This window comes from Rhinolophus sinicus, chromosome 14 (assembly GCF_057876585.1).
Source record: "Rhinolophus sinicus isolate RSI-liver-muscle chromosome 14, RSI-T2T, whole genome shotgun sequence".
Classification (NCBI taxonomy): domain Eukaryota; kingdom Metazoa; phylum Chordata; class Mammalia; order Chiroptera; family Rhinolophidae; genus Rhinolophus; species Rhinolophus sinicus.
Window position 1 is genome coordinate 49,370,858 of NC_142514.1, and position 27,068 is coordinate 49,397,925.

General features: G+C 36.8%; 1 protein-coding gene across 4 annotated transcripts; it reads right to left on the reverse strand.

The window, feature by feature from the left end:
• Positions 1–10,687: 10,687 nt before the first annotated feature.
• Positions 10,688–25,867, reverse strand: SERBP1 (SERPINE1 mRNA binding protein 1). Of its 4 annotated transcripts, none has more exons than XM_019732282.3 (8): positions 25,443–25,867; positions 21,784–21,934; positions 21,082–21,222; positions 20,882–20,953; positions 20,189–20,263; positions 17,277–17,454; positions 14,184–14,357; positions 10,688–12,828 (listed from the first exon to the last, which is right to left on the reverse strand). In XM_019732282.3, exons 1-8 carry the CDS (start codon positions 25,753–25,755, stop codon positions 12,772–12,774), a joined length of 1,161 nt encoding a protein of 386 aa, XP_019587841.1. In that variant the 5' UTR covers positions 25,756–25,867; the 3' UTR covers positions 10,688–12,771. The 4 variants fall into 4 exon arrangements, with proteins under 4 accessions (XP_019587841.1, XP_019587815.1, XP_019587823.1 ...); XM_019732256.3 differs by having other exon boundaries at positions 20,189–20,308; positions 20,882–20,971; XM_019732264.3 differs by having other exon boundaries at positions 20,189–20,308; positions 25,443–25,864.
• Between the last annotated feature and the right edge of the window lie 1,201 nt (positions 25,868–27,068).

Below are 27,068 nucleotides of genomic sequence, written 5' to 3' on the forward strand. Positions count from 1 at the left end.
CCCCACTTACCCCAAAGACCAGCTCCCAGTCTCCCCTTTTACCCCCCTACACACCCTTTCCCTTTTCTTAAAGCCCCAGGGGATACTGGTCTGTTTTCCTAAAGAACCATGCAATGTTTCCCCAGCACCATGCCTGCTGGATACATATTTCCCTGAAAATAAGACCTAACCAGAAAATAAACCCTAGCATTTTTCAGGATGCTCGTAATATAAGCCCTACCCCGAAAATAAGGCCATTAAGATCGCCAGCCAGACGGACGCATTTAGTACATCCGTTGCAAACCGACAGATGTATTGAATTATAAAATAATATATATATTATTGACTTTAGTACTTAAAATAATATAAATTATATTTGTAACTACCCAAGCGGGCACCTTAGAATGAGGTAAATGCCTATGTAAACAGATGAACTCGAGACTTATTGCTGAATGACCAATCGGAGTAGACACAACGCACAAATAACGTGCGTACTTGATAACGAACAGACGTGGTTTTGTCTAATATGAATTTTCATAATTCAATATGTCGTGTTGTAACGGGCATACTTAATGCACTCATGTGAAATAAATGTCTTCTGAATTTTAGTGTCTGCAATTTTTCATCACTTTTGAGTGGACCATCATTAACTGTCATCATTTTTGTTGCCACTCCTGTCTCTTAAGTCTTCAGTTAACACTTGATTTAACGGAAGATTTAAAGGGAATAATATTTTGACCCCCAGACGAGTGCAAAAAGAGCTATTCCAGTGAGTACAAGAAAGGAATCATGGAGGACTCCCGGGGCAAGAATCTTAAGGCTTTCTGCAAAAAGCTGGATCTCCAAATGGTCCAAAAATGGCGAGCAGAGTACAAAAACCTGTCAACAGGAGAACAAGGGCAATACTAAGAAACGCCAAGTGTGGATCAGGTTGCAACCATTATTTCCTGAGCTGGAAGACATCTGTGAATTGACTGCTGACAGGAGAGCAAAGGCTTTGGTTGTGCACAGGGCTGATATTCAAGCATTTGCCCTTGCAATGGGGCACCAGTTAGAAATATCCCAAGAATTCAAAGCATCACAACACTGGCTAGATGGCTCCCTTCAGCGATATGAACTGTCTATAAGATCGACAACACTGTTCAAGCTGGAAGATACTGAAGTTATTAAACGTGCACTTGCATTCAAGTCCTTTGTTGATGGCATCGACTTTTCTAAATACCAACTCTTCAACATGACTGCTATGGATGAAATTGCAGTGTTTATGGGCCAAGGATCTCAAACGACAATTTATCAGAGGGGGGGCCTCATCAATCCACATTCCCTCCACTGGTTACGAAAGTGCATGTGTTACCTGTATTTTGGCAGTTCATCTGGATGGAAAGAAAGCCCCCAACTCTAATCATCAGTAAGGGCAAGAAAGATAAGATTGAACGTGTTTCAGGCATTTATGTTCTTGAAACCAAAAAAGCCTCGTACACACAAGCAGTTGTAAGGAAGTGGGTCAATTTAATGCCACTTGTTTTGCAAGGTGGCCAGAGGTGTGCTAGTCTGGGATTCAGCCAGCACTCACTGATCTAGACATGAAGAACTTCCTCGCAGAGAATAGATCAAATAATGATTCTCGCCGGAATGACTGCCTATCTCCTTGAATAAACAAGCCATTCAAGGACCATTTGCGCATGGTAATCAATGACTACGTTAAATGGAGAAATCAGCGTGGGAACTGTGTGAAGCCTAGCCTGCAAGAGGTTGTGACGTGGGGAAGAATCCATGGGATAAAATCACTGACAGCTGAGTTGCCAATGCACTACGAGCAGGCTACGTGGACAAGGAGTGCTCATTTCAGGAGAGCTCTATTGCTGGACATTGAGAGATTAGGGCCAATGGTTCTACAGGAAATGGAGTCGCAAGAAATTCAAGCCGGAATTTGGGGTTTGGAGAGGTATGACTGTGTTCCAGATGACATGACTGTATTTGAATAAATGTAGATTGTTGTACATGAAAAAAATAAGATCCCCTGAAAATAAGCCCTAATGCATCTTTTGGAGCAAAAAATTTAAGACTCGGTCTTATTTTGAGGGAAAAACAGTAGTAAGCTGTCAATAAAAAGTAAAAGATGTCACCACTGCTTTTATCTTGTTCTGTTCTAGAAGCCAGTCCAGCTGTGCCTGCTTCCTTTATTAGGACAACTGAGTTTGCAGTTGTTCCCCTTCATTCCCAACCCCCATCCTACCCACTGATCACTGACATCACTGCTGTAATACTAGCAGTTTAGTTTAAAAACATGTGACCAAGACTGGCTGCTCACTCTGCCAGATAAAAGGTCCTCTTTCCATGAATAACAGCATAGGTAACCTCCTTCTGCCCTTGCTCCAAGTGGTTTTCACACTCTTCCCGCCCCCAAACAAAATCCCAAATTAGGTTGCCTAGTTTACCATGAGCTCACCATATATAGGTGGAGCTCACCTATATAGCCAGGCTTTGATTCCTTAAGAAAATTTGTAATGATTTAAATCCTGATACACATCCAAAGTCAACCCAGAAATCTCTATTTAAACTCATCAAAATTCTCTGGGATCTAAATACTACAAATAAAGTCCAAATTCACACTTAATGGATTCATGAGAATCACCATTAATTCTTGGGTAGAAATCCTTACTCTTAATTGTTCCTCTAAAGGCCCTCTTTCCCATATGCCAGAGATTGTTTCCTTGGCTTCTCTTCCTTACAAATAGGGAAAGCCAAACTGTGTTATCTAGTTCTTTCCTTTTACTGCCTTTTCCCCTCTACCCTGTCCCAATTTCTCAGCTTCCATTAATAGTCTACAGCTGCAACTCACTGATGCCGAGGCCACTGAAAGAGATGCCAAGCTAGGCACATTCTATTCTAGTCAACCCCCCATGTTCGATTCTTTTTTTCTCTCCATCAAGGACTATCTTTTTCTTTCTCCTGATGCAGTTGTCATCTGTCTCAACATGACTGCTCAAGCCCTCCAAAGGAGCCCTGTTCTTCTCATCCTAACCTGCAGGATTCACGTTCACATTATCACTGATAGGTGCGTCCTCAAGTAAATCACACTCTAGAGTATCAGAAGGGTCTCTTCCCCCTAAAAAAAAAATAAGCAATTCAAATCAATTGGCTAACTGACAACGAAAAGAAACAAGTTAGATCTTTACATCAGCCAATACTGGAATAAATTTCCAGTTAAAACTGCAAAGCTCACACACACCAAGTTAGATAAAAATATTCGCAATATATGCCCAAAATAACTTATTAATAAGGCATTTGACAGATCAATATGAAAAAAGAGCACTTCGAAGACAAATGGACTGTTAAAAACACAAAATACATTAAATGCCCAATAAATATGAAAAACACAATAACCTGTAATCAAAGAAATGAAAATTAAACACCATTTTTCACTTACCAAATTAGCAAAATTAAAAAATCAGCCAATATGAATCAGAGAAATTGGTGTTTACAACCAGGTATGTTAGCTGGCTTCTTTCTGGAGGCAGCTGGGCAATATTTTTAAAAGTTTGAATAAGCAACTCCACTCCCAGAAATGTATACCAAACAGTACAAATGAGTAAGATTTCTCACAGCATTGATTAAAATGGAAGGAGCCGAAATGCCCTTTAGTAGGGACTTGGTTAAATCATCTATACAACAAAACACTGAATTTCATCAAATATAAGACTACCAATTTTAGAACACCCCATTAAATTATGTTCAAAATAGAAGAAAATGTGGCTAATTAAACTCTGATATACCATTGATTGCTATGGTGCACCCCCACCCATTATACATGCCTGAAATTGGAATGGATCTTAAAATTGACAACATACTATGTAATCCTTTATAACAATATGAAATAGAAATGGTTAGTTACAAAAGACTGAACAGAATCATCTCACCTTAATAAATCAGTGCAAAAATTTTTTGAATATACACCAAAATGGCAAGTGGTTACCTCCGGCCATCGGTTTTTAGATTACATTTTTGCATTTTCATTGCAATTACTCATTACTCTTATAATTGGAGTCAATAAAATATAAATTATCAATTTTTTCCCGAAGACCTGAGACAGTGAGTGGGTCTAGAGACAGACACTAATCATATTTTTTATGGCCCATGTCTTTCTTCCTCCATTTTGGTACTTTCACTGACCCTTAGTTTTCCTATCAGATGGTAGAAAAGGCAAAGGAGATGATCCGGTGGGGGTGTGAGTTGGGGAACGTTAGGGTAATAACTGAAGCAATGGATCTTTGAAATACAAAGTTTATGTAACAAGCCAATTTGTGCCAAATTCCCATTCTACCAGGAATTAATGATTATCATGTAACAGTACAATTGTCCTTTGGTATCCTCAGGGGATTGGTTCCAGGAACCCCTCCCCCCACCTTGCATATCAAAATCCTCAGATGCTCAAGTCCCTTATATAAAATGGTATAGTATTTCCATATAACTTATGAACATCCTCCCACATACTTTAAATCTCTAGATTACTTATATTACCTAATACACTGTAAATCGTACTGTTAATGTTTACGGAATAGTGACAAGAAAAGTCTGCACATGTTCAGCACAGATGCAACCATCTTAGGTCTAACTACATAGTACATGTCAGCAACAATAACATTTTTTTCAAATATTTTTAATCTGCAGTTCGTTGAAACTGTGGATTCAGAACGGTGGATACAGAGGGCTGACTGTAATAAGTACATGCAGTTTTTAAGATATGTAACTCAGTTCCCACCACTTGTTAAGATAGGTGTTATCTCCACTGCAGATGAGGAAATCGAGATACAAGTAACTCAGCCAAAGTCACACAACTAGTACCTGGTACCAGACAGTCTTGTTTCACAGCATAACTTTCAATTATACAATCCCTTTCTATGCAAATGACTGCTCTACAAATTTACATCAATTGCGATTTTGACTGTAGTTGACAAAAACTGTGATTCCATAAAAATCTTTGAAGCTGTTTTTACTAAATAACCAAAACCTGGCATTTCCATCCTTCTCAAGTTCTAGATCATTCTTGGTTAAGAAATCTACCTTAAAAACAGGTAAATTTTGCAACAAATGACACCAGGACAAATCTGGTACTCCTGAATTTGCTGATTTCTCTACCTAGCTAATCTAAATCCAACAATACAAGGCACAGCAAGGCCACAGAAAGGAGATAACACTCCCAAGTCCATTATTTTAAGGAAATTTATAAATGAAGTATTTAAAGCTATAAAAAAACATTAGGCCTTCCTTTTGACTAGCAAAGTAGAGCAATGTTTTCTCTTTCATTAAAATAGGGGTAACCCCACCCAATTTACCTGACTGTCCCCCCCAAACATGAAAGCTATTTCTTAAGCAAAAAGGAATTAGGGTTGTGTTTTTGTTGACTCAGTTTTGTTGTTTGTATTGTTGAAACACAAATGCCTTTCCTTTATTCTATGGCAACTAGCTCCATATTCTGCTAGTGGTCGTTTATTCACAAGTGGTTTTGCTGAGATTTCAATCATCTCTCTAAGAAAAATAAAAACCTTTTGTGTGCTGCTGTGGGGGTCCATTTAAGTCAACTGAGGCCACTTTTTAATTTCCACAACTTTAAGGAATTATTCCATTAAGAGGCCCTGCCCATATCTAGACAAGAGAAAGTAGGTGAAGTTCAAATTATCTTCCCTTGCCACTTTCAGACATTTTACTACTTATACCATTTCCCTGAAAATAAGACCTAGCCAGACCATCAGCTCTAATGCGTCTTTTGGAGCAAATATTAATATAAGACCCAGTATTTTATATTATTATGTATTATATTACACCCAGTTTTATATTAAGACTGGGTCTTATATTAATTTTTGCTCCAAAAGATGCATTAGAGCTGATGGTCGGTTACGTCTTTTCGGGGAAACATGGTAGGTAATAAGACCCAAGGAAATACTATGAAAGCTATTATGAAAAATTCGAAGAATAAACTGTTCTGGAAGGCCATAAACATTCACTGGAAGTATAGAAATACCCACAAGCGGGACATTTTCACTATGTTCAAAGTAGCAAAAACATTCTTTCAAAACCGGGTAAAAATTAGTTAACAAAAAATACTTGGCTTCTTTATGCAAGAAATCTCAATTCATGTGCTAAAATGGCTTTCTCTCCCTGCACGGTTAGCTGAGAAAAATGGCCTGTTTTAACCTGAGAAATTTTTGTGCTGTCTAAACCAACAAACCTGGAGGACACCCGCATCCCCAGCCCTCACCAGCAAAAAAAACTCAAGGTGGAAATAGGACGCTGCAAGATTTCATTTAGAAACAGAAATCTTACTTTATTCCATCACAAAGGGAGTAAAAGGCCATTAGCCTTCTTTGCGCAACACTGTACAACATACTTGTTTCCTAATTTTTTTCTCCTGTCATATTTGTACAACCCGACAACTGGATACCTTTGCATTTCCATAAATACTCCCTGTAGTTTATCCACTCTGGTCTTTGGCAGCATAGCTTTCAGTGCATCTGAGTTGACAGTTTAAAAAAACACACCCACTTTTGACCTGCTTGCAATAGATTAAAATAACTTGCAAGGATAATTAAGTCAATCAAGTCATTTCTCCAGCTACAGATGCAATCTTCAAATCAAATTCTTTCCTCTAAAAATTTGCACTTAAAGTTTAATAACTGACTAAGTAGCAAGATTGATGATCCTGGAAAAATGCTCTCCTGTTAACTAGGAGGTACTAGTTATGTTCCTCAACAATACAGTAGCAATTTTCTCTTAATAAACTGTCCATCTTCCTGAAGACGTCTTTCTCAAATGATTTGTATTTTCTCTTAGCATTACACAGCATCCAAAGCACTTCTCTACTTAACGTGACTTTCAGCTCTACTTTTTAACTCAAGAAGCAGGGAAATCAGTCCTATTGTTAAAAACACTTTGAACTATTGGATTCTGTTGATATAATGACTAAGTGCCACTCAGACTTCAAGGCATTCTGTTATGAACATAACATAATACAGTGGTCTGAAGTACACACTACACTTGCTAGGTATGCTGATTTTTTCCCTTACTGGTGACCAATGAACATGTCTTAAAAGTAGCTTTATCCAATCCAGTCTTCCATGCAGCCCTCAGAAACTCCTCAGACTAGCACCTAAAAGAAGCCTGATACATGTATATTTTGTATACATACACAGTATCAAATTGAAATCAAATTATCTGTAGTTTGTTGTGAAAAATTCTGCCTTTTTTAACTGGGGAAAAAAAGAAGCTTCACTGGAAATTCAGAATTTCTAGTGAGAAGACAAAACTGCCCATTTCTAAAAAGAAAGGTATTTGTGTTTAATTCACCAATCATGAAATCCTGAACATCTTCAGCCGTGAAACTGCAGGCAGGAAAGTAAATCCTCTACCTTCTCTGACGTGTTTAGTCATCAATTTCCAAACCTCTGGCAGTCTGAACACAAAATCTAAACATGTGCTCATCTAAAGTATTGACAAGAGTATGGGTGCCAAACAAAGCAACATTTCACTATGATTACATTCAAGGTGTGAAACGAGATTCAACATGCAAAGTTCCCCAAATTTCTGACATTATGCAAGGCAGTCAAATGTTACAAGAACCAGACCACCTTATACAGAATCTTTATTCTAGATAGAGGAAAACTGATGCCATTTATTCAAATTAGAGATCGTTTTAAGTTCCTAAAATCTGTTAAATCAACCAGCTACAACTGCAATTAAGGAGATATCAACATTATTTTCCAAAGATAAGCTACCTATTTTCCCTAAAGTTCACCAAGTAACAAACAGCCTTTCACTTTTCACATTTCCATACCAGTAACATTTACATGCAGCTATTTAAATAAAGCCACAGCAAGATCAATTCAGAGGAACTCTCATTACCTTTTGAGTGTATCTAAATACGTTTTTAAAAATCCATGAATTGTAATTGTCAGATAGTAGTTACTACTAGGTATCTCTGAGCCTTCCATGCACAAGGCTTGGAATAAACATAACAAGTGCACTAGGAAATCCACACCCTCCTCCCACATGGGCAGCAAAAGGGACAAATATTACTGATTTAAACTAAGTACCAACATAAGTAACACCGAAACAAAAACACAATTTGTAATTTTCTAACTTGTATGGGCCATTTCTCACCTTTTCTTTCCTAACATTTAGAAGTGAACAATTGACTGCCCTTATTTAATACAAAAGTAATCAATGGCACAAAAGCTAAACTGCCCAAATGGATCGTCTCTTGATAAAACTGAGAAATGCAGTCCTCAGAAGCCATTAATTCCTGTCCCAGCTAAACTTATAATCAAAACAGACATTTTCTTACCCATATAAAATGTTCAGAGTTCTCATCATGAAAAACAATCAATCAGCACAACAGAAAGATCTTAACATTAAGTGCCACTAAACATGAAACATTAAACTGCAATCATAGCATTAAGCTTACTTTTATAGCAAATTTATACTTAACAGCTTTCAGAACATACTTAAGTTGCAAGCCACACAATCTTTACTTAAAATAACAAGACCATTTTTACCAAGCAGTTCCCAGATATCTTGCCCTTATTCTTATTAAAGAGGTGAACACTCTGCTTTAAAATACTTCTGATTTCGCAACTTCCCATGAGGTAGGATGATTTAATTTGTACCTACAATTATACTTTTATTTTAAAAGAACTCTTATATGTTGATCTAGTAATGATAGCTTCTACTGGGAATCACCAAACATCTGTAAAGGCCAGATACATTTTAAGCTTTGTGGGCTACAAACATCTTTGTAGAATATTTTCACCTTTTAAAAATGTAAAGGCCACTCCTTAACTCAGAGACCGTACAAAAGCCACCACAGGCTGAAGCTTGCTGGCCCCTGGCTTAAATATAGAACTTATTTAAATGACACTCATTTCCAATGTTATTTCCTCTGTAGCCACAATCTTGATGGCTTTAATAATTTATCTTTATATCCTAATATTTTCTGATTAAGCTTCTTATCCTCGTTAAGTTACCTTTCTTTAGCTATATTCTTTGATTTAGTGAATCCCTTCACAGCCTGAACAGACTTCTTTCAAATGCTTATCATATAAACTCCATTATTTTTCTAACCTCAAAATAAAGATCAAGTTGAGAGAACTTGTCCGAGTGAAACAAACCCAGGCTGAGAAAATATTGAACCCAAATTTCTGAAAGCTGACACTTAATATACATCTCAATGATAAAACCCGACAATTCTGCAAACTTAAATTTTTTCACTACCAGTACAAGGTCTGAAAGTTTGATTAGAGATTTTATTGCCTTGTTACTAGTGGAGATGATCTGGTTTATAAGTGTTCAGACACTAAAGTTGTTTACATGTTAATTTCAGTAGCATTACAAATGTTTGGATTAGAATCTATTTTCTAAGCACTGATTTACTTTCTTTAGAAAGTAGAACTGCGTGCACCTGAGAGGTGTAAAATGTTATGCCAATAACTTCAATGTCGGGATAGATGTCCATTAAGAACCTGATACAATCTTACGTTAAAGTCAAAATCTTTCAGGTTCTACCACCTTCACATTTCTCCGTTAAGTTTCTTTTAAATTTTGTGTTCATCTCCATTCCTAACCTCATGTTGTATAATCATTTGGTTTTATGATCATTAGACAATGATCTACTTGAAAGGAAGGCCCATCTCATGCATCTTAGTATTTCTCCTACCTAGCACAGTGCTTAGAATGTAACAGGCTCCCAGTAACTATTGGTTAAATGATGACTGAACAAATCAGGCAATATTATCTATTTGATGCTAAAACACAGGATGAACTGATAAAATAACCACCAACCTTTACAATGGTCAAATATGACCTAATTTGAGAAAGTAAATCAAACATACATAAAAAGAAACTGAATAATCAACTCGTGTGTGTGCTCTTAAAGATCTTTTTTAAAATCCAACATACAATAGACTTTGTATGCAATTTTCTAATAGTATAGCATTTTTCTATGTCAGTGCAATCATCTCTAGCAAAAAAATAACACAATCAGAATGAGTACGTAATATACTCCCTCCAAACCCATAGCAAAAAATAAGTCTCAAATATATTTACAACCCTGGAGAGAGGTGTTCTGCTTCCACGTTTAAAATAAAACTAAGTAACTAGATGTATAGTAAGTACCTAGTGATACATTTTTAACTCCACATGTCTCAAAATAGTATTTAACTAAAAAAGAAACCATATCCCAATCATTTCAATACAAGCTGAAAATATCTTAAGAAATATCAACTCTAGCATAATTCCCATTTAAAAGCATCAAGGTAAAAGTTCACTACAGCATTAAATTAGCCACCATTACAATTTAGGGATCTCTATCAATTACGTTTTCTTTAGAGTATGAAAGAAAAAGTGGCCCCTCCAAAAAGTGGCATTCAGTATGATTAACCTTCACTCTTAAATACGTGATCTGCTAAGAGTAATGCCAATTGTTTGGTCAGTCCTCGAAATTAATTTTATAAGAATTCACCTATTTATGGTACTCTTTAAAACAAGTATCCCTCCCAAATGTCATTAGACAGCCTGGTTTAACAAAAAACCCCACATAAACAAAATCTAAGCATAGGGGACAAAACATGAGCATTATCTTAGGGATGCACAAACAGGTCAGAAAACACATGACGATAAATGGGCTCCTATTTGATTTTTTATGACTTTTAAGAAGTGAGCATGAAAATAAAATCTTTATTACCCACCAATAAAAGAAAGTTAGGTTCACAGTTTTAGCTCTTGACACAGAGTGAACTAGGAGGCAAATTACATCCACCAGATACAACTAATGGACCAAGTTTTTAAAGTTCAGGCTACCTTGAAAGCTCGCAACATTATATTGCCGTGTATTCTCTAGTGACAGAATGTCAGCAATGGCTGACAGAGTAGAACTTGAAGTTTTTAATAACAGGTGATTTCTGTATGTTGCTAGAAACCAAGAGGTTTATAAACATATTACATGTCCAGAACTGAGTTAAGATACTCTCAAGTCTAAACACACTTAGGAGTACGTACGCTGCAATCTCGAGGGGTCAATAGTCCATATGGACTAAATTAATACTTGCCTCTGGGTAGAAGGTATGTTTGTAAATATAAAACTGTATTAGACATTAGCACCAGAACACACTCAGCATAAGATCCAAACCATCAGCACAAGTTTATCCATCATTAAAAACCAATTACCTCCTTCCTAAGATGTCAAACTGGTAGGTAACTAGTAACCCAAATGAATTAACTTTCGTACTGTGCAACTTCTCTCTTAGAAGTGTAAGGTAGAAATAATCAGCTAAACAGCAGACATTTTATGATTTAAGATCTTCAATATTTTAAAAACTGGACATTACCATACGTTGGTAGAAAATTACTGAAAATTAATGAGCGACAAAAAAAGTTTTTAAAACTATAAATAAAATTCCTTTCCTGCTTTAACAATGTGTCAGAAGACTTAAAAAAAGGATCGTAGAAAACCTGTTTATTGATCATTCTCTCCATGTTTTACTAAGTGGTGATGCTCCAGTTCAGGAATCCATATTAACCTAATTTTCTAATGGAGAAGAGGTAAATGATACTTACCACCTTCTGTGGAACAGTATCTATCAACTCAAGACCAAAATTAATAGCAATATAGGAAATTCAAGAACAGGATTTTTTGGTTTATATTTTATGGATGGTGCTGCTGTTTTAACCTTATTGAGTAAAGCTGTCTGCTTTCCAAATTCCAAAGATTAATATACTCCCCCATCTTACCATACTAACCAGTGCCCTTTGGTTTCTTTAGAACAAGGAAGGGTTAAAGGGTTGTCGATTATGGGTGTACAATTTTGATCTGGGACCTTTCACACACACAAATCATACCAACTTGCCATACAGTTGAAATTTCATTATGCATTAGCCAAATCAACTTTGTTCCACCCACTCTATTGGAGTAGGAAAAGCCCAACACCCATAAAACTACTTCACCTAATAGGATGTGTCTATCAACAATAAGTAGCTTAAACAACTTTCACCAGTAAGGTGTCTAATTTGGTTTTTAAAGTGGGAAAGTCACACATTTTGAAATTGGGAATCAATTATAATTGGAACCTAATGAACCATGCAGGAGCAAGGGTTAATAAACCAATGTGCTTTGAATTTTTTCAAGTCTGGTATTTCTGTATATAAAGATTTAGCATATAACTATCATGAGAAGTGAAAAGATTTTTTCCCAGAAATGAGAATATTAAAACTAAGTTAAAATACACAAAGTAGTTAGTATTCCACACAGCATAAAATTTGACAACGTTTACATGTCCCAGTTGACCATGTGTGAAAATGCAAAGCAGGTATTAAAACTGATATGTCCAGTATTTAAAACCGGTCGGTAATTGGGGGAACATCTAAATCCTTAATTAAAAAACACAAATGAAGTGAAAGCTTTAAACTGGTACACACTGTTCACACCTATATTTCAAGTTTGGAAATGCATGTTTGCAAGCAGCAATACAAAATATTCATGAAGAATGCATAATCTCTGAAAATTATGAAAACATCCCTGCTACCAATACATTTCTAAATACAAAACTGACTACCATATTGTTACTTCTGTGTAGCTAGAGAAGTTCATTTTCAAAACAGATAAAATTCAGTCTGTAGGTGTGAAAGGTATGAATGACAGTCTTTTTTTTTTTTTTAATTTCTTAGTCGTTTGGGATCCTTAAGCATGCAAAACCTCAGAGAGGAGGGTCCACAAAGGAACCAGGGTTGTTTTATGGCATCCAGTTAAGCCAGAGCTGGGAATGCCTCTGGGTCATCTACATCAGGAGCAGAAGCGCTTGACTGAAAAAGAAACAAACCAAAATTAATTCTCAAATTTTGAAGATAAACTGCCAGTGTCTACATTTAGACACAGAACTCTAAAAAATCTTGAAGTTATTAAAAATAGTAAAGTGTGTCAAAGCTTTTAGTTCAAGGCAAAATTATGGATCAGAATAGGACTACAAAAACTTGCAATGATCCTTGTCCTGAATTTCTATCAAGATCTAGGAAAATACCCTAGTATCAGCACAAGTTATTTTTTTCTAATAAAGCATACAAGTAGATTCATATGGGATATGTGGATTTTTCCTTTAAGTGTCCCTTTATTTCCCCATTTGCTAAGTAAGAATGGCATCAATTTGAAAGCAGGCTAAAAAACCGATTATGATTTAAGCAACACATTTATCAATCTTATTATAGAAAGAGACAACTGCCAAATGCCATTTACAAAGTAGAAATAACAACAACGAAAATATAAAAAGGGTCCACGTATACAACACTGGCCTTTAAAAACACGTGACACCAGAGGAAGACACAGAAACAAATCACACTGTTACTAGTGACCATAAAATCTGTAATACTGAGACTCTAGCAGATGGGTCCCCAATTTGTGTTATCGGGTGTTGAGAATTCAAGGACATTATGGTTGTATCCTAGATAGACCATAAGAGACAATGAACCAACCCAAAGGTTAATTATAATACTTTAATAATATCTACACATTAAAAACATGGACTTGGGCGTCAAACAGATCAGCATTCAAAACTATCAATTACTAGAGCTTCTATCAAAATATTTCATAAGAACTGGTTTTGTGTTGCACGCTATACAACGCATGGGCGACTATAAAAACTAGGACAAAAATGAATTCCAGCTCTCACGGAAGTCTAGTAAAAAATTAAGAAAAAAAGTTGTTTACTAGACAATCATTTAGTGAGTCTCACACGATTATATAATGAACTCAAAGGTTAAGCTGAGAACTAAAAGCAATGAAGAGTCAAGGCAAAGGAAGTAGTTGGCATTTCAGGTAGACCTTTGGCAAAACCCAAGAGTTAACTTGGTTCCCTATACCTGAATTCCCTCTTCTGTAAAATGGTGGATGTCAACATAGTAACAATTAAATGACATAATACATAAAATGCCTACCACCACACCATGACCAGCACCTAAGAAGTACTCAATAAAGGGTGGTAATTTAACTACTGGCAACACTCCTCAGTCATTTAAGTGCTTTAGACAAAATATAACCGAAAATGCAGTTTCTTGAAGACATGTCTACCTTTTTCTTCTTCTACTTATGTCCCCAAAAGGACCTTGAGCAGTGATTTACCAAATGAGATCTTCAAGTTACATAAAACAACAAGTCTTACGATTACCTTGTCAGTCCTGCTGCCACGGTTTGGACGGCCACCACGCCCACGGCCACCTCGTCCTCCCCTGCCACCACGTCCTGGGCGGCCAAGGTCTCCAAAATTGATCTCCAGCTGAGACGTTATATCATTTGCTGGCTTCCGGAAATGATGATCCATAACCGAATCTTCAGCATGAGCCTAAAAATTTATGAAGGCCACTGAGTGATTAATAGGAAAGTAATGTTGCAAATTTGTAAATGAGTTCTAAAAAGACCACATCTGTACTTTGTGTGAACAAATCTATCACCACCACTACAGATAACAAGCAAGCTTTGGGATCAGCTATAATGATCTTAAGGGAAGAATTCCTTTCATTTTCTTTCATATTCTCCTAACGGGAAGTATGGATAAGTCCATTTAAGATATGTCCTTCAGATTAGGATTCCTCATAAAGGAACCCAATAAGGACATGGACAAATGGCATGTAAGGTTTCTAATGTTGGTAATACTGAATTTCTTTATAAGTTATAAAGAAAACATGCTCTATACTCTTCCAACCATGACTTGGGAAAAGCAATTGTGTAGACTTCTCAAAATGTTTCTCTATTCATATACAAGTATGTTCTTCCATATAAACTGGAGCGCTATAGTTTCAAATGCAAAAGAACTTTACCTAAGGGAACCTTGAAAAGCTGCACACAAATAAAATCATGCCTTATAGTAATCATCTTAAAAATGAAGCCGTCACGTTCATGAAATCAATCCCTACTTTGCATTTATGTATATGCCTCATGACCCAGACTGCAAAAAAAGCCAGAGAATTTTACTCTGCTTAACTCATGATTTCTTCTTGTATGTTTGGGATGAGTGAGTTTTAATCTTCGAGTTGGAAACTTTCCTAATACTACTGTAAAGTACATACAGTTTAATTTTTCTAAATACATGTATAACCCTCTTTTGTGAAGGAATGAAATATTTTGTTCTTTCTAAATAGTTTGTAATATTTCAACTGTTAATAACTACCCTGTAAAGCACAAGTAAATCTTCTATTTGTATCCATGTTTTCATCCCTTTAATCATCTAATATCTGAATTAAACACATCCCCTAGTGCCTTACCAGGCAATAGAAAGTCCTTTTTTAAATATTAACTTTTTAAAGAAGCCTAAACATAAATGTCAATCCACAAAACCACTAGCAAATTAAAGTCAATTATATATACTAATTGTTTTATTTTCAAATGTTTGCAAAACAATGATCACCATTTATTAATTAGAAGTGTTTATAAGTCTCTAGAGCACAAAAGCAAAAAGGTGTAAGCTGATATACTACTGAAACACCTCAAAGGTGTTACTACATTAATAAAAAGGAGGTCTGGATATTCAAGGCACATCTCTAACCTTTAAGGTAACTAGTTGGATAAACTGGCAAAAAATTCTTTTTCTAAAGCAGTGAATGATCATCAGGAAATAAGATCTCTGGTCTCAGCTGTCAATAACACCATAAATCAGATCTCCGTTTCTAAAAAGTTTCTTTTCCCTACTTCATACATGTTGTGAGGCTGAAGGTATGTAAAAAAGGACCAGCAGTTAAAATACTGTATATAACTAACTTGAAGACTTACATATATACAAGTACAAAAGCCATACTTGCCAATAAGGCCAGAGGCCAGATCTAGACAAGTACCCACATCACAAAGGCACTCTACGGGACCAAACATATATAAATGGCTTAATAATGAAAATGTCCTGGTTTCAAAGTTATTCATAACCAATTTCACATTTCATAATTTTCAAAAATTTCTAATCACATACATCACCTCATATAATGATTATTTCTGAAAAGCTCACTATAAAATAATACTTAAAACTGGAATACCTTACCCAATTTTTATAAAATCCATGAAGAGGCTTCAGGATATTAATGAATCACCTAAAACTGTATCAGAATTTTATACATATATCTTTTTCTGGAGAAAAGTTCTGTCAGGACCCCAAAAAAGTTACAAATAATTGTCTCAAATGTGCCTAATAAATCTTTTTCATATTAACGTAACAAATTTAATAATTAGTTCAAATAAACAATCTCTCCAAGTGAACTTCCAAGGTTCTTTAATCAGGAATCCTATTGTTTTACCCAGATACACAAAACAACTTTATCTGCAAAAACTGTGAAAAAATAACCAAAAGTGTTCTAATGAAGCAAAATGTTTTTTTACAGGCCTTGACACTTAAAATGTCCTCACTTTTACTATTTTAAGAGTCAATGTTTAAAAAAATCATCTCTAATCCCAGAAAAGTATTTAAGTCTCTTCAATCTCAGTTTAATTTCAAAATGTTTCAAAGTTTTTTTTCACAGCTATTTTGTTTAGAAAATTAAAATGTAGTAAGACCCTATTGAATCTTTGTATTACAGATTGCCTTCATAACATTTTAATTCAACTTTACTTCATGATTAATATCTCATACTTACCCAAGCCCTAAGAAGATAGAGCACTGGGATTGTGCCCCAAGACTTAAATAGAAGCCACCAAAATCAAAAGCCACAAACCTACCTTTCTCAAGTATTTTTATTACTTTCCGTGTTTCATAAGTAAAGAAAAACTGTAAATTAATTATCTGGTCTTATCTCACTCCTCACTGCCATCTACTGAAGAGTCCTGACCATTATTTACAGCACAGGCAGTTTCAAAAACTGAATACTGAACGAAGCCACTCATTTTATTTTAGGCTAAGCCACATGAAAATGCCAACCTTTCAACTTAACACATGTCCTTGCATGATCACCAGTTAGGCAAAATTTAAAAAAATATTATCACAACTTTGAAAAGACCTACCATATTTCTAAAACACTAATATGATACAATATTAACTAACAGCTTTTGGTGAGGGGAAGACTACCATATTATAAATAATTATGAACTGATTGAAGGACTAAATTTCTTGGTATATAATAGTGCAGCTTATTTTCCTTTCTGAGCAATTTATCTGCCCCAAACAATCCTATGTAAAGCTTTTCTTCTTTATAAAGATTATCCCACATGAAATTTTAAACCAAAATTATAAATACAATGCAAAACACATGTGAACATTTTCAAACACCACAGAAGTTAATTTTACCTCTTCACTCTTTGACTTATGAAGAACAAATCCCTTCTTCCATTGCCCATCAGCACCTTCATTTGGTTTTCGGATATTAAATTCTACTTTTGCTCGGTCCTTATTCTGAATAGCCTTCCATTCATCCAAAGTCATTTCTTTTGGACCCTCTTCCTTTACTTCTTCAACTTCATTCTCCCTGTGAAAAGATGTTTCAATTTTACTGCTGATAGATGTCTGATAAAACCTACATTGCTTCTAAGTTAAGGGAGTTAATCTTGGCTGGTTGGTAATATTTTAGAGATTATCCAAGGATGGGAGGATCATAGTTTTCTTTGTAACCCAACAGCTAACATGTAATTTGGTAGAGACCAGGAATTCAATGCTTGTTAAATTAGTGGAAATATGGATACCTGAGAAAAATATAATTCATCTTCATAAATTTTTAAATGATCATCTATCAGTAATACAAGCTGGAATTGGCTTTACGAAACCTAAAATACTAATTTCTTAAAAACCACACACCTTTGTTTTAAAACTGTACCCTTATGTGAATAAACTCTGGCTTAGCTTCTCTCTTGAAACATTTCTAATTTCTGTAATTTCCCACAATACATAACTCATAACATCTATGAAGGTAATCATCTATAATGCCCATGAAACCAAGTTTCACATTCTAGAATATAAAAGAATTGTTTCTCTATCCTTTATTTGAGTAATACTAAAAGCAAAACAAAACAAACTTTAAAAACCAAGTTTCTACAAATCCTAAACTCTATGTACTCCAACTTTCAAACTAACTTGTATGTACAGACAGAAGACTGAGGTTTCAATAGTAATGAAACTCTCCACAAAACACATAGGTTTCAGTATTTAATACTAGTTATTTCCAAATACTTCTCAGGTTATAACTACTTTTTTCTTTTTTTACAAGATTTTTATTCAAGGTTACAACTATTATACATTATCATTTTCCCTTTTGCAGAAAGAAAAGCACAGGCCTAGGAATCCATTATTTTAGTTTAATCTCAATTTCCAATTGTCACCAAACAAGGTGTTTGCTATTTTGGGAGCTCTGCTTCTTTCCAAAGATAGCAGGTGATTCAGTTAGCCTTAGAGCTCAAATATCCCCTCTCTTCCATTAATCTTTACTGTTTGACAAATCCAATCTTAAAACTTCCTAGACCAAATTTACATTGATGATATCTTGGCTATCAAGTTCAACTGTATTAGTTTACAGATGAGAAACTAAGAAAAAAGGTCCCAGTTACTTAAGTTGTGACACAGCCAAGAACAGAACTCAGCACACTTCATCACATCATGACACCTACCTTCTTCATGGGTTCTTGTAAGCATCAAATGAGACAAAACAGAAGCTCTGGAAACTATATAGGGGAGTCAAAGTCAGCCAGCCAAGCTGTGCTTCTTAATTTTATACCTCCATTGCAAGATATAATATTAAGTTCAGATTCTCCCCTACTCTGGAGCAAACTGGAGACTGCTCTCATGTCATCACGACCTTCTTTAGATCAAATACCCTCAATTTCATTCCTGGATCCTGAGTTAAGGATTTGCTTCTGATACCCTATCAATATATGACATTTATAATCTTTGCAAATCACTCTTAAGCCGATTTAAACCTGGACTCTTTATTAAAAGAACAATAGTTATGTTGAGGATTGTGAAGTCGTTGATGTTATATAAGGTTCATTTAACTCACCCATCACAATTTCATTGCTTACCACACAAAATTATGATTCCACACAATTTCATATAAACAAATTTATATTTCCCCAAGTTCAACACATCACTTAACACCATGTATTTTTATCTATTCTCTCCAACAGCAAATCTGTTATTCCTTATTCTATGGAATATGATACTCCAATCATTAATAGTGGTTAACTGTAAGAGCAATTCTTCCTGGAGAAGAAGGAAAATTTAGAAAAGCATCCCCGATTGATCTGAGTATGTCCTGGTTAAGAATTACTAACCTAAATAATCTATAATGGAAGAATTTAAACAACAATACCGTAAGAAATGACTGCTATATAACTTCTGCTTGGGTTCATGGAAACTAGAGGAAGGAATTAAATTATTTCTACCAGCATAACTTGAATCTTTAAAACTCCCCCCCCCCGAATAAACAAAAATTTCAAGTCTTCTACCTAAAAACTCAGAAAATTAAAAAGATTAAGAAAACTAGTGAACTAATATTCTGGCTCTTGCACAACTCATACATCTTAAAACAAGCCAATAATGCTATGTTCCAAATTCTACGCTGATGGGAAAAAATTTCAAAGAGATAGAGGAACAAATTTTAAAATGGTCAAGTTTTATAGTTTTAAACTGTCTCAGAATAAAATTTGTATAGTTAGAGAGTCTCAAGTACTGTCAGCTATGAGGTCTAAATATTACAACTTCTCTTACTTCAACCATTTGGTCTAATTTTTATAAATCCCCCGTTTCAGATTCCGGTTCCCACCTATTCGATGTCTTCAGACAGTTATCACTTGAATTGTTCATTACTTACATATCATTACCATTACGTCTATCTACCAAGTAAGGTAGTTAGATAAAAAGCATTACCCTATTCCTATTCTCTATTCTCAGATTAAGATAGTTAATTTTTGTGCCTAGGGCTAACAGGTTTTACTATTTTCCTTATGGTTTTACTATTTTCCTTGTATTTTTAAGACAATGATAATTTCACATAGAAACAACCATTTCTATTTTTCAAACCATTAGAACCCAATATGTATCTTCGTAAAACACTCCTCTAAACTGATACTCTTTGAAGGACTGGGGTATAATGAAAGTCTCTCGTTACAAAGCCATCAAGTTACCAGCATTACACCTATAGGTTATTTTCTTGGTAAATTCCAAACTGATTTCAATGCTGGAGAAATACCACTACACATAAAACCACTTACTTATTTTCAGTGTCTGCAACTGGATGTTCTTCACCTTCAGGTGTTTCCTCAGTCACATTTGATTGCTCCAAGTCACTGCAATTATAAGATATTTGTTTCTGAATGTATTTTGGGGACTCTCTAAGGAAAGAAAGAAAAAGAAAGGCATCTAGGTCCATTTACATGTAGCCAAAGGATTCTTTATACAAAAATATTTTAAAATTTTTACATTCTGTAAGTCTTTTCCTACTAAATTTACTCCCCAGTATACTTTAAAGAGAAAATAATTTAAAAATGTATACCGATCCAAGTTATAGCTCAAGTACTATATTGTAGTAGGACAGAACAATTAGTTCTAAAACAAAGCTTCACCGGCTTGTCCAATTTTTATGACCAGAAGAAGCTCAATAGCTAGGAACTATTCAAGACACAGAAAATCAGAATATCCAAAAAAATCAATTTAGGGTTTCAGATATCCACATGAAAAGAAAAACTCTTATCACATATATTGAAATAGAGAAATTTTGGTCACTTACACATTATAACCCAAACATATCCAACAAGACACTATCTTTTAAGGAAGTAGCTGAAATGAGAACATCAATTCTTGCCCCAGGGACAAATAAAAGTTAATAATAGCTATGGGTGAACCTCTATGAAGGTATAGGACCAATTTTATTAAAATTAGTTATTTTTAAAAATCAGAATACCAACGTTAATTCATCTTTGACAGTTCCCCAGTTGTGAGATCCGCTACCTCCACGTTTGTCCTCATGCTTCAGGCCACTGTAATGTGAAAAAGAACTAACAAAACTGAGTTAACATAATACTCTTTAGTTCTAGAAATTCAAATTTTGTTTTATTAAAGAAGTAGTTTCAAATACAAGAATATAATAAAAACCAATAAGACTTACGATCTATCACTTCCACTATGCCTATCAAATTCACGTTTGCCACGAGAATCAAATCCATCTCCTCGGCCCATTCCACGTCCACGGCCTCCTCGACCTCTTCCAAGACCACCACGGCCTCGGATAGGCCGGTCAATAATCGGTCTGCAACAAATAAAAACTATTATATTCACCCCAGGTTTCCAGAAAAAAGAACAAGCAAAATTCAAAGGCTCAAAAATAACAGGAATATATTTACTGGCTCATAACCCAACAGTTAAATATGTTTTAGAAAATTCAAAATAGTCTATTTCTAAACAAATAAAGGAAATCAAAATTAGGAAGCTCCCCCAAAATAAGAAAATTATTTTGACATTCTTTAAAACTTACTAGTGCATATACTTTTTCATTGTTATTCATTTCATATTATAATCCAGTAAAATTGCTATTCATCGATACACTTAATTAAAATAAACACATCTAACATGCATAGTGTGAGAAATCTGCTTTGCTATAAACAATTACCCCCACAGGACTTTCCTGTTAACTCAATACCTGGGGACAGGCAAGGAAAAGAAATTGTTCATCAATTCAACTGAAGTGTTTCAATACAAGAAATCTAAAAACTGTTACCAAAATGTCTGAAGTATAACAATGCACACATTCAGTCATTTCTTTGAAAAACTGATACTGACAAAACATGAAGAGTATTTTAAAAAACCTTGCCTATCAACTGAAAATTCTCCTCCTTCACCCTTTTCTTCAAGTGGCTTTTCAAATCGTCGTTCACGAGGTGGTCGCCTCTCTGGTCTCCTATCAATTATTTTCCCATCACCCTGAAGTTGTTGATCAGGTCTTCTTCCAACACGTCTTATTCCTAAAATGATAAATAACCAGCAAAAGGTAATTATTTTTGCAACACAAAACAATGTAGGCCTAGACTGTTAAAAAAAAAAAAGAAATGCTGCTACTCTTTCAGTCCACTCACTAGTACTTCCTGTTGAAAAAGGCAAACACTGGATATCTCTGAAGTGTAACAAAGTACTTTAGAGAAATTCCCATTTTAAAGACAATAAACTTGTTTCAAACTACTATTTAGTTTGCCAAGTCATTGTCCCCCCTAAAGCATCCTCTGTAACTGACTTGGAAGTCATCTGGGTAGTCAGCCATTAATTCCTCCAATTTTTGAGATGCCAATCAATTTAAAATCTTAAATTTAAAGAAATTGTACCCAAATGATACATTTTGGCTTTCAAGATACCAAAGAAGACAACACAGCAGTAGCCATTCAAAAATAGCCAAACAAATCCACGCATTTACCAGATAATGACATTTAGGATTACATAGCCATAGTTTGAAATAGCTATTTAACCAAGAAGCACCACCACCATCCTCTATTTGTATATGTATATATATATACTATACATATTTGTTTATGTATAGTATATATGTATATACTATATAGTATATATACACACGCACTTCACTTAAAGAATATATATTATTATGCAACCATTAGAATATACTTGTTATTTTATCATTATGGAGAGCTTTTATTTTGGTTTGCTCTTACAAGTATCTTTGTATCCAAAGAATCCTGCCTCCCCCCCACCTCGCCCCCCACACACACCCCTTTTTAAGCAATATTTAGGAAACAAACTTGTGACATTAAGTGATGGCTAAAGGAGTTACTGAATTCCTCCTTTATTACTTTTTTTCCTGGAGCCCACAAAGGCAACCAATATGCATTACTGGTGGCCTTAAAGGTAAGTAGATTGATGGTTAAATTCACGATGGTAAAATTTCAGGTATGCTGTAATTCCCAAACCACAAATTCTGACAGTCAAAAAGCAGCTGACGAATTGGTTTTTTATAACAAGATCTTAAGCTGATTCACTCTGGTTCTTTCTAAGAAAGTGGACCACCACCAGGACACACCTAGTCATTCAGGTAGGTGCTCGTAACTGGAGTCAAACAGTAAATATCAACAAACTCTTCAATAAAATGTTAAAGTCCATTCCCCATAAACTCTCAAGATAGGCCACAATTGTTAGATCTTACACCAAGGCTTTTTAAATTTCGTCACAGGTACAGTGTATTAGGGCGGAGCTATAGAACCAGTCCTTATAATGATATCCAAGCCAAACACACCCAAATGAACAATGACTTGCTTCCCCACCCAATATTCAATATACGCTTTACAGAATCTAAAAACCTTACTAAATTCACCCAATAACTGACATTTAAAAATGCAAGTTCTCTTCTTTTATTTCTCTGTACTTGCAAGCTCACTTAACTTGAACTAGATTCCAGGCTTTTAATATTTTTTTAAAAAACACCTTGGTCTACACTCAATGATATTCTGTGGTGTCAATTCTCAAGTTCTTCAAATAGACAAAAGATGAACTACAAAACTACTTCTTAAAAACATTAAATACATGTCTAAGCTATGTCTAGCACTGTGCCAGGACCTATATGCAAAGGCACAAAACACATGATCAGGGCAACAACTTTGTAAACACTGAATGACAGACAGTAGGATCTCAACATGAGTATTTTAATTCAACATTTCCCCTTTATTTACAAATTTACGTTTTATGCAACTGAAGGTTAAGGGTGCTCTGAAACATTGATCTTTAAGGAAAATGTTGAAATATGGAAGATTTCCCAAGGAAACACTACTGAATGGCAAGTGGTCCTGGTTGTAAATTTATGAAATAATTCCCTGCCGCTGTAACTTAAAATACTAGTTTCCAGATAAGAGTTTATTTCAAAGATGTGCTTTATGGTCAAAACAACTGAGGGATTTAAACCATGCTTCATGTTTTGAACATTCAAAATGGGTGAACACACCTATCTTGTATTATTTTAGATTCACACTTCAGACTCAATTTTTTCATGTGCTTTCTTCGGATTAGTGTGATCAAAGAGGTCAAGCTGAACACAGCTTAAATAATTACACAAGCCAGTGTTTCTTAACGCAGAAATTAAATGATTTATTCAGTTGTGTACGGGTTGCTGTGAAGCTTAGCTGACTGAATACATATTTGGCTTAAGCGACTATATATGCTTTCCAATTCTTCCAACCTGTAATTTTAGTATGAGAATTCTTTTGCTTTATTCACCACCTTGGTTCTTCACTCCAAGCCTCACAGAAGTTTTACTGAAAAAAAAGACCCTAAACCAAAATCTAACATGATTTGATTTTTCGAATTAGTTGAATGCTAACTAATTCAACGAATGCTAATGAGAAACAACTCCTTTCAGGAGCACGTGGCAGTAAAGGGTAATTTCAACTTGAAACACAGAAAAGCAACTTTAAAGATTCAGAGCTTTGGTCCTACACCTACTTGTTATTGATCATGTATGTTTTTCTTATCCCCAACTGTTTTGCTTTTTCATTCACCACAAAAGATAAACCTGCAAGGAGTGAGAATGCAAAAATCAAGCTTAAGACAATCCTGAGAAGTTTACAGTGATCTGGAAGCAACTATTACCCACCAATGAAATCCTGACCATGCTTCACGCACATGTGGAGGAAAAGCTGGACTCAAGAGCTCTGCTTTGGCTAACATGACAGCCTCTGCACTCAATTCACCAAGAAGCTCGGGCGGAGTGCGGGGGGGGTGGGGGGGGGTCGGGAGAAAAGATCGTGACACGAGGACGATATCCTCAGGATTTCCTGCAACAACCAATCCTCATTCAGAATTCCCGCCTCTGCTTAATCGACGGCAGCCAAATCTCTCTCCTTCCCAACAGCTTAGCGCACTCTAACAAGTTACGAAGTTTAAAACAGTTGAGGGGGTGACGCGGGGGGGGGGGGGGGATAAGCACATGTGGCACCTAAAACAGCAACTTATTCCAAAATACTGGAAAGCCTCAAACACAGAAGGAACTTGGTATAAACCGAGAACCCAGCTTTTCACTGGGGTACTCCCCGACATCGTGGGACAAGATGGCAGGAAAGAAGCCTAAAACAGACAACCGCACCTCAAAGCAGCATTCTGAAGTAGCGCTCCGGAGCAGGAAGAAGCTGGGGACCCCACGCTTCCCCGTAAGCTCCGTCCATGCGCTCACCCGCGGAATCCGGCGGGAAGGCAACAACCTCCCAGGATCCCGTGAACGCCAGATGAGCAGCTAATCTCCGGACCATGCTCCTCTGCTCAGAACCTGGGGCGGGAAGGGGGTGGGCTCCAGGAACCTTGCAGGCGGTGGTTTGAACTTGGAGCTAGCACCCTCGCAGGACCTGGCTTTTGTCGTGTGAGGAAAACGGCAGCAAAACCTCCCGTGGACACTCGGAGCTGGAGAACCAAGTAGTAGCCGCAAGTCCCCCCGGCTCCTTCCCTCCACCCTGGGTTTCCCTCACCTTCTACCACAGATTTTACCTTCTTTCTTAAGCGCTACGGGCGGCTGCGTCTCCTCTTTCTTGTCAACCACGCCAACGTTGGGAGGCAACGGGTTCTTGCGATCTTTCTGAGATTCTTTACGCAGCTGTTTGCCTGCCGCATTGGAGTTGGTCTGAGCTGCGGCCTGAGCAGCGCTCTTGGCCCCAGGGCCCCCAACGCCGCCCCCGCCGGCTTCTTTTTTCTTGTTCTCTGCTGCCTTCAACACCTCGAACGGGTCCGATTCGTCGTCAAATAACTGGTCGAATCGGTTGGTGACCACGCAGCCGAAGCCTTCCTGTAAATGCCCAGGCATGATGGTGGCTCGGCGGCGCGTTCCTCCACGGATTGCAGCGGGCCGCGCCGAGCCAAGAGCGCCTGCTTCAGCTCTTCCCACAAGATGGCCGGGCCGAGAGAGGGGGGCCGTCTTCTCTTCCGGCGCCAGGCACACATCCGGGAGCGGCTGGTGCCGCATGGCACCATGGGGTATGTAGGCCAGAGTTGCTCCTACCGAGGAGGTTCCCGGCACCGGGACTACAATTCCCAGAGTGTAGGGCGAGACAACTCTTCGCGCGCGCCTAAGAGGCGGGGCCTCGCGGAGGGAGTGAAGCGTGCGAGCTGAGGGAGGGGGAAGCTGGGTGGTGGGCGGAGTCCTGCCACCTGCTCTCGCCACCCTTAAACTCTCTGGGTCTTTAGCTATCCTGGAAGCAGGAGAACGTGACCGCGTATTTTGCTCCCGAAAGTACTGTCTTTGGTTTTACTCACCCCGCCTCCGGCCCACGGCTAACTTTCCCCAGCTCTCCGGGAGGGTCAAGGTGACTCCCAGATCTCACAACTGGAGGCTCACAAACTTCCGGGGCTGGGGGAAGGCGGGGGGTTGCTAAGGTGCCGCACTGGCCTCACCCAGGCAGGACCCTATCTGTTTCAAGTCCCTAGTAGCTGCTCAGTTGCCGGAGTCGCCTCTCCTGTACCCCCAATAATGAATCGAGACTTTTCTGTATAATGTGAAGCAGAACACGCTTCCTCTCACAGGGACGTGAACTTGGGTAGCAGAATTAATCAAAAAGACAAATTGAACTACCACTTGGGAGTAGCGTGCGCGCCTTTCCTGGGTGAGAAACGTCGTTTTGCAAAGGATGCTTTAATTATTATTGACTCCTGACGTGCAGCACTTCCTAGAGGCTGCACAAGCCTCGAAAAGCACTGTTTTTAGAAACACTTCCTAGAGTCAATCCCATCGTCCGATAGTGTCCGGCAAGCCAAGAATTAAATATTAGTAAAATGTGATCAAGAAAACATTTTAGAGCCTGAAATGTGCAATGAGAGAAGGAAAATATGTCAGCGAATTCATTGTAATTTACTAAAAGCATTGATATTAAGAATATTAACGACTATTAAAGTAACAGTGTCAGTGCATGTTCAAGCATATCAGTGTTTAAATATATCATAAATTTAAACCTTTTAACGTTAACACAAGGTATAATAGAAAAATAAATCTCTCGTTCAGGTGCTACAAATAACCTTAATCTCAACAACTGGTTAGATAGGTACTTTCTCCTTTTCACTGATGATGAAACTATCAGAGGTGAAATGAGTTATCAGACTCACACCGATATAAATTCTAATGCC